At 45.1% G+C, this 13,528-nt stretch overlaps 1 protein-coding gene across 1 annotated transcript in view; it reads right to left on the bottom strand.

Annotated features, from left to right (window-relative positions):
* Nucleotides 1–9,849: 9,849 nt before the first annotated feature.
* The window catches only part of DNAAF5 (dynein axonemal assembly factor 5), a 47,937-nt gene continuing 44,258 nt past the window's right edge, over nucleotides 9,850–13,528 (bottom strand). The window contains exons 12-13 of the mRNA XM_073648042.1: nucleotides 11,561–11,752; nucleotides 9,850–10,154 (exon numbers count right to left, since the gene is read on the bottom strand). Of these exons, the coding sequence (XP_073504143.1) occupies nucleotides 10,006–10,154; nucleotides 11,561–11,752 (341 nt within the window). The 3' untranslated portion in view covers nucleotides 9,850–10,005. The remainder of the gene's footprint in view (nucleotides 10,155–11,560; nucleotides 11,753–13,528) is intronic.

The following is a 13,528-nucleotide window of genomic DNA, read 5'->3' as shown; positions in this document are numbered from 1 at the left end:
TAATGGGCCCCGCTTAGTCCTCCACGCAGAATAATGGGCCCCCGCATAGTCCTCCACGCAGAATAATGGGCCCCCGCATAGTCCTCCACGCAGAATAATGGGCCCCCGCATACTCCTCCACGCAGAATAATGGGCCCCCGCATAGTCCTCCACGCAGTATAATGGCCCCCCGCATAGTCCTCCACGCAGTATAATGGCCCCCCGCATAGTCCTCCACGCAGTATAATGGGCCCCGCATAGTCCTCCACACAGTATAATGGGCCCCGCATAGTCCTCCTCGCAGTGTAATGGGCCCCGCATAGTCCTCCTCGCAGTGTAATGGGCCCCGCATAGTCCTCCATGCAGTGTAATGGGCCCCGCATAGTCCTCCATGCAGTGTAATGGGCCCCGCATAGTCCTCCATGCAGTGTAATGGGCCCCGCATAGTCCTCCATGCAGTGTAATGGGCCCCGCATAGTCCTCCATGCAGTGTAATGGGCCCCGCATAGTCCTCCATGCAGTGTAATGGGCCCCACATAGTCCTCCATGCAGTGTAATGGGCCCCACATAGTCCTCCATGCAGTGTAATGGGCCCCACATAGTCCTCCATGCAGTGTAATGGGCCCCACATAGTCCTCCATGCAGTGTAATGGGCCCCACATAGTCCTCCATGCAGTGTAATGGGCCCCACATAGTCCTCCATGCAGTGTAATGGGCCCCACATAGTCCTCCATGCAGTGTAATGGGCCCCACATAGTCCTCCATGCAGTATAATGGGCCCCACATAGTCCTCCATGCAGAATAATGGGCCCCACATAGTCCTCCATGCAGAATAATGGGCCCCACATAGTCCTCCATGCAGAATAATGGGCCCCACATAGTCCTCCATGCAGAATAATGGGCCCCACATAGTCCTCCATGCAGAATAATGGGCCCCACATAGTCCTCCATGCAGAATAATGGGCCCCACATAGTCCTCCATGCAGAATAAAGTATGATGCCAACAAACACAGTATGATGCCCCCACAGTGAATTGTTCCACAGTACCCTCCACACACATGGTATGATGACACTTGTGTAACCCCCCCAGCAAAGTATGGTGACCCATCACAGTATGATGCCCCAACTGTGATCCACACACAGACCTCCATACAGTATAATGGGCCCCACATAGTCCTCCATACAGAGTAATGGCACCACATAGTCCTCCACACAGTATAATGGGACTCGCATAGTCCTCCACACAGAATAATGGGCCCCGCATAGTCCTCCACGCAGAATAATGGGCCCCGCATAGTCCTCCACGCAGAATAATGGGCCCCGCTTAGTCCTCCACGCAGAATAATGGGCCCCCGCATAGTCCTCCACGCAGAATAATGGGCCCCCGCATAGTCCTCCACGCAGAATAATGGGCCCCCGCATAGTCCTCCACGCAGAATAATGGGCCCCCGCATAGTCCTCCACGCAGAATAATGGCCCCCCGCATAGTCCTCCACGCAGTATAATGGCCCCCCGCATAGTCCTCCACGCAGTATAATGGGCCCCGCATAGTCCTCCACGCAGTATAATGGGCCCCGCATAGTCCTCCTCGCAGTGTAATGGGCCCCGCATAGTCCTCCTCGCAGTGTAATGGGCCCCGCATAGTCCTCCTCGCAGTGTAATGGGCCCCGCATAGTCCTCCATGCAGTGTAATGGGCCCCGCATAGTCCTCCATGCAGTGTAATGGGCCCCGCATAGTCCTCCATGCAGTGTAATGGGCCCCGCATAGTCCTCCATGCAGTGTAATGGGCCCCACATAGTCCTCCATGCAGTGTAATGGGCCCCACATAGTCCTCCATGCAGTGTAATGGGCCCCACATAGTCCTCCATGCAGTGTAATGGGCCCCACATAGTCCTCCATGCAGTGTAATGGGCCCCACATAGTCCTCCATGCAGTGTAATGGGCCCCACATAGTCCTCCATGCAGTGTAATGGGCCCCACATAGTCCTCCATGCAGTGTAATGGGCCCCACATAGTCCTCCATGCAGTATAATGGGCCCCACATAGTCCTCCATGCAGAATAATGGGCCCCACATAGTCCTCCATGCAGAATAATGGGCCCCACATAGTCCTCCATGCAGAATAATGGGCCCCACATAGTCCTCCATGCAGAATAATGGGCCCCACATAGTCCTCCATGCAGAATAATGGGCCCCACATAGTCCTCCATGCAGAATAATGGGCCCCACATAGTCCTCCATGCAGAATAATGGGCCCCACATAGTCCTCCATGCAGAATAATGGGCCCCACATAGTCCGCCATGCAAAATAATGGGCCCCACATAGTCCTCCATGCAAAATAATGGGCCCCACATAGTCCTCCATACAGTATAATGGGCCCCACATAGTCCTCCATACAGTATAATGGGCCCCACATAGTCCTCCATACAGTATAATGGGCCCCACATAGTCCTCCATACAGTATAATGGGCCCCACATAGTCCTCCATACAGAATAATGGGCCCCACATAGTCCTCCATACAGAATAATGGGCCCCACATAGTCCTCCATACAGTATAATGGGCCCCACATAGTCCTCCATACAGTATAATGGGCCCCACATAGTCCTCCATACAGTATAATGGGCCCCACATAGTCCTCCATACAGTATAATGGGCCCCACATAGTCCTCCATACAGAATAATGGGCCCCACATAGTCCTCCATACAGAATAATGGGCCCCACATAGTCCTCCATACAGTATAATGGCCCCACATAGTCCTCCATACAGTGTAATGGCACCACATAGTCCTCCATACAGAGTAATGGCACCACATAGTCCTCCATACAGTATAATGGGACCCGCATAGTCCTCCACACAGAATAATGGGACTCGCATAGTCCTCCACACAGAATAATGGGACCCGCATAGTCCTCCACACAGAATAATGGGACCCGCATAGTCCTCCACACAGAATAATGGGACCCGCATAGTCCTCCACACAGAATAATGGGGACCCGCATAGTCCTCCACACAGAATAATGGGCCCCCGCATAGTCCTCCACACAGAATAATGGGCCCCCGCATAGTCCTCCACACAGAATAATGGGCCCCCGCATAGTCCTCCACACAGTATAATGGCCCCCCGCATAGTCCTCCACACAGTATAATGGCCCCCGCATAGTCCTCCACGCAGTATAATGGCCCCCGCATAGTCCTCCACGCAGTATAATGGCCCCCGCATAATCCTCCACGCAGTATAATGGCCCCCGCATAGTCCTCCACGCAGTATAATGGGCCCCGCATAGTCCTCCACGCAGTATAATGGGCCCCGCATAGTCCTCCACGCAGTATAATGGGCCCCGCATAGTCCTCCACGCAGTATAATGGGCCCCGCATAGTCCTCCTCGCAGTATAATGGGCCCCGCATAGTCCTCCATACAGTGTAATGGGCCCCACATAGTCCTCCATACAGAATAATGGCCCCACATAGTCCTCCATACAGAATAATGGGACAGGTTTTTAACAGTTTGTAGTTTATAGAAGTGCAGGAAAATGTCATATTAGAACTTTTGGGGTTGACCAGATGGGGTCTCGTTTTCAGCTCACTTGCTGGCAACCTCTATATAATAATGGGAGAATCTAAGAAAAGTATTTTTGTCATTTCAGGAACAGAAGCAGGAATATGAAGATGGGATAATTGAGGAGTTTATCAAAAATCATGGAGACCGTGTCCGGCGTGCCAAGCTAATGGGTGAAGATGGTAGTGAAAATCTCAAAAACACAAGGGATGAACTCTAAGAAGATCCAAGAGCTTATGGTCCATTGCCTTACAACATGGTGTAAAAGAAAAAATGGACCTTATGACTCATATCGACCTATCACAGTGCAGCTTTCATTTTTAACCCCTTCATGACTATACCCTACTACTGTTTGGGCACATGGCAGGCCTCAAAAGGGCCTTAAAATGCCCCTGACAAAAACAGACATTTAAGAGCTCAGCTCTGATTACATTCAGATGCTTGCTGTTTAACAACTCTGCTGGCTATGGTGCGGGCTCAGCTGCTGAGCCCACGGCGAAAAACTGCACCTGACAAATGATATACATACATACAAGACTTGAGGAACGCTTTAAAGGGCAGATACTGACCTCTAGGATTGCTAACCCCTATATTTGGCAAATGGTACCCAGTTCTCTTCCTGTGAAGTAGCCATTTGTATAAATGTTTAAAAACTAAAATAGCCAGGTGAAAAATAAACCTCTATATATCTTATCAAGTATATGACTCAAATTGTTGGGATCTCCCATTGACTATAATATTAGAATAAAGTGTCAAGGAGAACCCCCGGAGAAATCACGCAAATCCCACTACTGTCATCAATATGACAGGGACCAACACCCCACTGCCTCCAATCGTCAGAACAATTGCTCAATTGACTGACGAGTGATGGACGAGGCGGCAGCCGTTTTCACTACTAGGCCGGTTATTGGGGAACTCACAGTGAGCGTATAGATTTCCAAAGATCGGAAACATGGTATGGATAGCATCATCCATCTGACCGGTAGTAATTTGAAAGTGTTACCTCAACCGCCCAGTGACTTAAGACAATGCGTTAAGTTCGCCTCTTGTTCACAACTTTAAAAAATATGACTCTCATATCTGTCATGTCTATGCTGTCCACGTCAATATTCATAACTTGCTAACCAGGACAAAGCAGCTTAAAGTAGTTTACCTGCCAGATCTGTTAAACAGGCAGGCAAGGGCCATAAATCTGTCACCTCCCCCATTCTTCTGAAAGTTGAGGAATGGAATGGTGTCTGTGATCTATCAGAGAACCAACTTTAATTACCTGTTTGCAGGGTTAGAGTGTCTCAGCCGCAGTTAAGTGTTATGTGGAGGTCATGGAGCTAAATTTTGCTCCATGTAATTCATGCTTCAATGTTAATATCAGAACTTTATAGATTTTACAATTATATCTATAACAGAGTGGCTATGCCATGTGCATTATTGCTTTGCCAATAACAGCCCCATTCTTGAAATCAGTGCGAATCCCAATAAATGGATCCTTCCCTATTCACAACTAGTGAGCCATTCATCAAAGCAATTTTGCCAGAATTCTGGTCGCAAAAATTTGGCCACTTTTGGTTTTGTCTTACCAGTTTTGCTCAGCTCTGCCAAAATGGGCAGAACTGGGAAAGGGGATATAAGTAATCGCTGGCCTTGATGAATCGGTCCTTCAGTATCTAGTGATGTGCAATCGATCTACATTATTATACAATCCTTTTCAGTCTTTTGGAATATTTCAGAAATTTGAGAATCCGGCCGAGGGGTTGCATACCATAAGTTAAAGCAGATGTGGTCTCTAGGAATCCAGTTCTTCTTGTTACTAGAAATTATTTGATGAGTCTCTTTGTATAGCAATAAAAGAGGATTTTACTAGCGTATGCGCTCTGTGTAACAACCACACTAAAAAAGGAGATGTTATCCCCAGGGTTGTAGAGTCGGTAAGCCAAACCTCCGACTACAACTCCAACTCCTCAATTTCCATGACACCGACTCAGACTCCCTCATACACGGCTCATGTTTAAGTGATAAATTTACTGTAGCACAGATTCATCTCAGCTAAAAGTCTAGACCCTTAGATCAGGAATAGGACATTTCATAACTTTCCCAAATTCTTATGAAAAAATATTCCCCACAAACTGCATTGAACTGCTGTACCCAATTAATTATATATTTTAGGAGTTGGAGTCAGTCCATTATATACCGACTTCACCAAAATGGACACCGACTCCACAGCCCTGGTTGCATGACTCCATGTTTTTATAGGACATATACTATTTGTTGGTAAGATTTTTCTAGCTACCAGAAGTGGTAACAAGTCCACCACTAATTCACAAAGTGGTCACGCTCACTATGTAGACAATACATATGCAGCTTAACCCCTTCATGATTGGGCTGTTCCAGGTTTTTCTTTTTTTTAGTTTTCATTTTTTCCTCCCTTTCTTCCAAGAACCATAACTTTTTTTAATTTATCGCTTCATTGGGGGACACAGGGTCCCCCAATGAAGGCTCCAAGAGAGAGATTTTACGGTGAGTACCAAAAATCCCTCTTTTCCATCCACATAGCCATATAAGGGCTTGGTTTTTTGCAGGACGAGTTGTACTTTTGAATGCCAATTATTTTATCAAGTGATGCACTGGAAAGTGGGGAAAAAGATTCCAAGTGTGTTGAAATTGCAAAAAAAAAAGTGCAATTCCACAATTGTTTTTTGGGATTTTTTATTTAGTATGTTCACAATACAGTAAAACTGAACTGTCAATATGATTCTCCAGGTCAGTACAAGTACACAGATGCCAAACATGTATAGCGGTTTTTATTTTAACCCCATGGCGCTCAATGACGGACACTGCACGTCATGAGCGGATGTAAGTTACCGCTCCTTGCCATGCAGTGTCAGTCATAGCTTTCAACTGGCACAGCGTGTAAACACTCTGTGCCAGTTCAGTGCTGACAGCTGTCTGTGACAGCTGAGCGGCACGAGAAGGGGTGCAGGGACCCATGCCGTCGGTCCCTGCACCCAGATCGCTGTGATCAGTCAGTCAGTCTGATCGACTGATCACAGCATGATAGAGCAGAAGACGCTGAAAGTTTTTTGTGATTTTTTTTTTTTTTTTTCATGTCTGTTATAAACTTCTGTGAAGCACCTGGGGGTTCAAAGTGCTCATTACACATCTAGAGAAGTTCATTGAGGGGTCTAGTTTCCAAAATGGGGTCACTTGTGGGGGGTTTCTGCTGTTTAGGGGCTCTCCAAACGCAACATGGCGTTCACCGATTATTCCAGCAAATTTTGAATTCAAAAAGTCAAATAGCGCTCCTTCCCTTCTGAGCCCTACCGTGAGCCCAAACAGTGGTTTTCCGCCACATATTTGGTATCAGCGTGCTCAGGAGAAATTGCACAATACATTTTGGGGTCCACTTTTATCTGTTATCCTTGTGAAAATAAAAAAAAAAATTTGGTCTAAATTAATTTTTTTGTGAAAAAAAGTTAAATGTTAATTTTTTTTCTTCCTCATTGCGTCAGTTCCTGTGAAGCCCCTGAAGGGTTAATAAAGTTCTTGAATGTGTTTTTGAGCTCCTTGAGGGATGCAGTTTTTAGAATGGTGTCACTTTTGGGTATTTTCTGTCATAAAGGCCCCTCAAAGACACTTCAAATGTGATGTGGTCCCTAAAAAAAAAAAAATGTTTTTGTAAATTTTGTTGGAAAAATGAGAAATCGCTGGTCAACTTTTAACCCTTATAGCGCCCTAACCCAAAAAAATTTTGGTTCCAAAATTGTGCTGATGTAAAGTAGACATGTGGGAAATGTTATTTATTAAGTATTTTGTGTGATATATCTCTCGGATTTCAGAGCATAACAATTCAAAGTTTGAAAATTGCAAAATTTTAAAAATTTTCGCCAAATTTCCGTTTTTTTCACAAATAAACGCAAGTGATATCGAAGAAATTTTTCCACAATCATGAAGTACAATATGTCACGAAAAAACAGTCTCAGAATCAGGGGGATCCGTTGAAGCGTTCCAGAGTAATTACTTCATAAAATGACAGTGGTCAGAATTGTAAAAATTGGCCCGGTCATTAACCTACGAAGTGGCTCGGTCCTTAAGGGGTTAAAGGGAATCTGATGGCTGATGGAAAACAAAAATATACAAGTGCTTCTCACTAAATTAGAATATCATCAAAAAGTTCCTTTATTTCAGTTCTTCAATTCAAAAAGTGAAACTCCTATATTATATAGAGTCATTACACACAGAGTGATCTATTTCAAGTGTTTATTTCTGTTAATGTTGATGATTATGGCTTACAGCCAATGAGAACACAAAAGTCATCATCTCAGTGAATTAGAATAATTAACAAAAAACACCTGCAAAAGCTTCCGATGAGTTTAAAAAGGTCCCTTAGTCTGTTTCAGTAGGCTCCACAATCATGGGGAAAACTGCTGACTTGACAGATGTCCAGAAGGCAGTCATTGACACACTCCACAAGGAGGGCGAGCCACAAAAGGTTATTGCTAAAGAAACTGGCTGTTCACAGAGTGCTGTATCCAAGCATATTAATGGAGGTTTGAGTGGAAGGAAAAAGTGCGGTAGAAAAAGGGACACAAGCAACCGGGATAACCGCAGCCTTGAAAGGAGCACATGCGGATTTGCATTGCAGTAACTGGCAGACCTATTACAAGCCATTTTAATGCGTTTTCGCAGCAAAAATACACCGCAAGAACGCATTAAAATCACTTCGTGTGTATATAGCCTTAAAGGGCATGGAAGCTGGACTCGTGGGCTAACCAGAACTATTGTATGGACCTATTTTACGTTTTACCTTGTGTCGGACAAAGGCTATATTTTCGTTTTCGGGTGACGTGGTTTATGAGGATTGCAATAAACCAGCCGCACTTTAAATAGAAACGGTTCCTTTGTCTGCCTCTTTAAGCAGCAGAGTGAGTCGCTCTACCATCACACTTGGTTCTTGCACAGGGAGCAACAGTAGGCAACAGTCCTTGATCATACACCAATCTTCACTATGGACATGTAATAATCATTGTTGCTGCTTTTGCCCCTCCATACATTGTACATATGATGTTTTTGCTTGAGTCTTCGTCTTTTGATTAGGTTATTATCGCTATTAATTATTGTGTTTGTAATTTTATATAGTTGGTTGCTGCATTACCCCATTACATGAAGTGAACTGAAGTGTCGCATCATCACTTTTTTCCATCTAAAAAGTATACACCGGACTCTGCCAGCACAAGGACTGTGTATACGTCAGTGTCTCCACTTGTAGGACTTCAAGACAACATGTCAAGGACATTTTCCTCCCCTATCTTGCCATCAATGCCTTATACTGGGGGGAGAGTAGATTTAATAAACTGTCCCTCTATATATTTTTTTTGTTTCTCTATGTTATAAAATAAAAGTGAATGGATGTTTTTTTAATTGAAAAAAGTAAAATTTTTGCAGTTGGTTTTCATTTAAAATGTTGCACCATTTGGCTTTTACGTGCTCCTTATTCCCTGCACATTGCTTGCTGCAGAATGAGTTAACTGTGATTCTGTAAGTGAGCTCATTTTGAAAGACAGTTTGCAACTCTGATCTATCTTTTTCTGAACACCTCCAAGCCGATTTAGAACGCATCAAAGTTGAGCTGAACTTATGGGGAGAGACGGGGGTCCTGATGATCAGCTGAGAGGAGTTCAGGAAAAGTAAGATAATAGAATTACAAACTGTCCTTAAGAATGAGCTCACTGATAAGAGTCTCGGTTAACAAATTCTGCAGCCAGCAATGTGCATAGAAAACAAAGGGGTTTTAAAAAAAACAAATTGTGCAACATTTTTAATGAAACCCAATTGCAGAATTATTAGCAAAACAAAATACACGCATTTAAAGGGAACCTGTCACCAGGTTTTTCCCATATAACCTACGGCGATCACTTTTCAGCCCTGTGTTATATAGAAGTCTCCAAGCTGCCCTGCAAGACAAAAAAAAAAAAAAGACCTTATATTATACTCACCTATGGTGCAGTCTGGTCTGATGGGCGTCACTGGTGTTGGTCTGGCGCCTCCTCTCTCCTTGCGATGCTCTCCTTATTCTCTGCTTTGGGTGGATGACGCGTCCTACATCATCCACACAGGGTCCCCGACATCGCGCTCCTGCGCAGGCGCACGTCTCTGCCCTGCTGAGGGTAAAGTACTGTTCTGTGCATGCGCCGGGAAAGGCTGAAGCGCGCCGGCGCATGCCCCCTGCAGTACTTTGCCCTTTTTAACAACAGAAGTGGCATTTAAACAACACACACAGTCATGCGGGCTGGACATGCAAGTTCACATCACTCTGGATAGGGAAATGCATGTATAAATGTATTTGTGTAACGCTCACACAGAGGCACTTTGGGTACTCACAGCATAAAAGACATTATTTTCTGAAAAGACATTTTGGCCATGTAAAATAAATACATATGTAAATGAATATTCTTGATGCATAAAACAGATCACGCAGGGGCCATTACGTCGTCTTCCATCATCTGGATGTGTTGGAGGAGTTGATCACAATACTCCGGGGTCCGATGTTTGTGCTTCACGGCGTCAATCTCTTGCACCAACACCGATGGGTACGTGACACTCGCTTCCTTCAAAACGTCTGCAAGACAGGAGGTCACACACACTGATCTATTAATGGGGATGTGGTTTCTATTCTGTGTAAAAAATTAAACTACGATCTGATTTTTTCAGTCAAAATCACATAAAAAAGGACGGCTACGTATCCCAAGCCTCACAGTAACGCGTCTATTCCTAGAAGCCGATCACTGGGGTAATATATCCTATAAATGGCTCACCAATAAATCACTACGGCTGCGATCATTAGGGTTTTACCTGATATGTTGCTGCCACCTGGAGGCACGTCACTGTTACTACGTGCAGTGACAATGTAAAACGGCAAGAAGAGAAATAATTAAGGTGATTAAATTCATGAAAAAAAATTGTGCAAAACACAACAGCAAAGAATACAACGGGAGAATAGTGATCCGATCCACTGCTCGTGACGAAGCACCTCTCATCACAGTCATCAGTCGGCACTGAGCAGGTTAACGGATACCATTACGTGACGTGTCGTAGCTTCCATGATCAATTGAGTGTATCTGACAAGGTGCCCGGATGATAGGTCTATTTTTCCCCCTTATGCCACCGTGATTTATGGATGTAAACGACTCAGAAAAGGCCCATACATCATTCCCTGGCAGCACGGACAGGCAGCAATTTATACAACAGATTAACATGAACCTGTCATCCATCATAAAACTCGCCGGTGTCCATCAGACACCAAATGGCCGTGCTGAAAAACAGAAAAGAAACCGGAGTACAGGAGCCGAACAAGATCTGCAAAGAGAAAATGATCTGACTGTGGGGCTGACATGATGGAGACATAGAGAAACTGACAGGAGGCAATCCTAACAGAAGCCTGGCATGTTCTGCTGCGCTCTCCTCGAGGGACAGGGCACCATTTACTAATTGCAAAAAACCGGCATCATTTTCGGTCTAGACCACCGATTTCCCTTTTACCTAAACTCAAATAGACTGTTCTGCTTCTGCCTAAGCCAGGAATCAAACATCTCAGGTGCGGCTCCTGTCACTGTGACCATTTTTTGGTTTATTCGGCTACAGCACTTACATAAACTACAGAGAAGTACCTACGTATGTCTGAATGCTCAGTGCAAGATGCGGCAATAGCCCAGAAGTAATGATTTGCTGCTCTTATGTGCGGCACCTTTGCTTTGATGCCACCAGGCTCGATGTCACCTACCAGTTTATGCGATTCCTCTCCCCCCAGCTGACACTGCCTCTATGTCTACAGGCCCCTCTATTACAAGGTAGTGCTGTAATTACTGTCAGACAACGTGATCTGGAAAAGGGAAGAGGGAGTCAAGGAGCAGTGACGTCCAGATACCAGAAACGTGGTCACGAGACTTCATGTGAGACCGGCTTCCAGGGGCACCTCAGACGTGCCATCCATAGGAGGACGCATCTCAGAGGAGACCCGAGACTCACCTAGTACTGTAGCTTGGAGAGTAGCATCAGTGTCATCAAGATGCACAAGGAGACAGCGATACAGGAATTCGAGATGGCCTCGATTTGTCGTCCGTTCGTACCGGTCGTCAATGAATTTGAACCATAGATTGAGGGTTTTGGCAGCCGTGATCCGCACTTCATCTGAGGCATCATCCAGACGCTTTACAATTTCTGTAAAGAACACAACTGTAGGTGAAACATGATGGATGTTCACATTTCTAGTTACTTTGCTCACCGGGTGGTGCCCAACTTTGCAAGTCAATGTCACCCCCTCACTACTTGCTGATCGGGAGGTGTCCCACCGATTGGCAGAATGGGGAATGTTTATCCCTTACAAGATGGCGAGGCAGGTTGTACGCCCGAATGCTGCACCATTCATTCTCTATTGGGCTGCTGGAAAAAGTTGGGCACGGCGCTTGGCAGTCCCATTGGGAGTGAATGGTGCGCACTGCCACTACCTTGCATTCCCCGTTTTGTCGATCGGTGCATGTCCCAGCGGTCGGACCCTCACATATCGACAAGTTATCACCTTTCCTTGGATAGGAGATAAATTGTTTTCCCTAGACAACCACTTTAATTTTTAAAGGGAATCTGTCAGTAGGATCAACCCCCCCTAAGCCGTCTATATGGGCACGCAGGTATGAGGAAGCTGAATAAAATGACACCTTGATATTGGAGATCTGATGTTTTATTCCAGAGAAATCAACGTTTTTCTTAATAAGTACATGAGCCGTTAAGATCTATGGGCCAGACATAGATCTCCCAGCAAGGGAGCATTACCAGTGTGAGACAAGTAATGACTGACAGTCTGCTTCTGCTCTCCTGATCTCAGTGCAGAACTGTGTGCGATTACGACTAGCTCAGTACAGCAGAACTGAACTGTGTCTCATTACAAACACATTTGCAGCAGCAACTTCTCATAGTGCTTTAGCTTCCATCTCACAGTCGGCCAGTGTGTGGAGGAGAGAGGTAGTACAGCAGATCTGACAGCACTGTGAGGAGGATAACTTTCAATGTGTTCGTAATGAAACAAGGTTCAACTCTGATGTACTGTGTTGGTTATAATCAACGACAGCTCTGTAGCAAAGAACTATGAGAGGAAAACTGCTGTTGCAAATGTGTTTTTAATGAGACAAAGCTCAGCACTGTTGTGTGTTAGTTCTGATCTCACTGCAGAGCTGTGTGATTATGAGAGCAAAGTGTCAGTCATTACATGTCTCACACTGTCGCATTGAAAATGAGCTCTGGAGGCAGATTCTCAGGGAGATCTATGTCCGGCCCATAGATCTTAACAGCTCATTTACATATTAAGAAATATGTGAATTTATATGGAATAAGACATCGGATTGCAGACATCAAGGTAACATTTTATTCAGCTTCTTATGATGTCCGTGCCCATATAGATGGCTTAGGAGGGTTGATCCTACGGACAGATTCCCTTTAACAATCGATAGGGTGGAAACAGCTGGCAAAAATTAACAAAAAAATTCAAGCGTTCTTGCACAGGTAGTGAATTACAGTCTATATTATAATCCAGAGCTGCATTAACATTCTCCAGGCTTGCACGCCCACGACTCTGTGTTCCTTACTATCGCAATGTCTACATTCTGCATGCAATGTAGCAGAGTGGAGGAAGTGCATTCATCTAGTGATAAAGGGAATGGCTCCCCCTACAGTGTCTTTGTGCAGTTGTACATATGATCTACTTCTAATGAGAAGATCTCATCTTTATATGCTTGTCGTTGAGGTTCCCCTGCTTCCAGTGACCACCATCAGCACTGTGAATGCAGCTCTGGAGTGTAATACAGTCAGAATTAGAACACTATAAGCAATGCAATGTATTTTTATGGCTGCCTTTCAGATTTCACAATTCTCTCCTGTGGATTAATTGCAGTTGTATTTGGAATAAACAAGGTTTTTCTGTACATTTTGGGGAGCTCTATGTGC

Source organism: Phyllobates terribilis, unplaced genomic scaffold, assembly GCF_046119375.1.
Source record: "Phyllobates terribilis strain yellow unplaced genomic scaffold, ASM4611937v1 Scaffold_9__5_contigs__length_417890890, whole genome shotgun sequence".
Classification (NCBI taxonomy): Eukaryota; Metazoa; Chordata; class Amphibia; order Anura; family Dendrobatidae; genus Phyllobates; species Phyllobates terribilis.
This window is presented reverse-complemented; position numbering and strand designations above follow the sequence as displayed.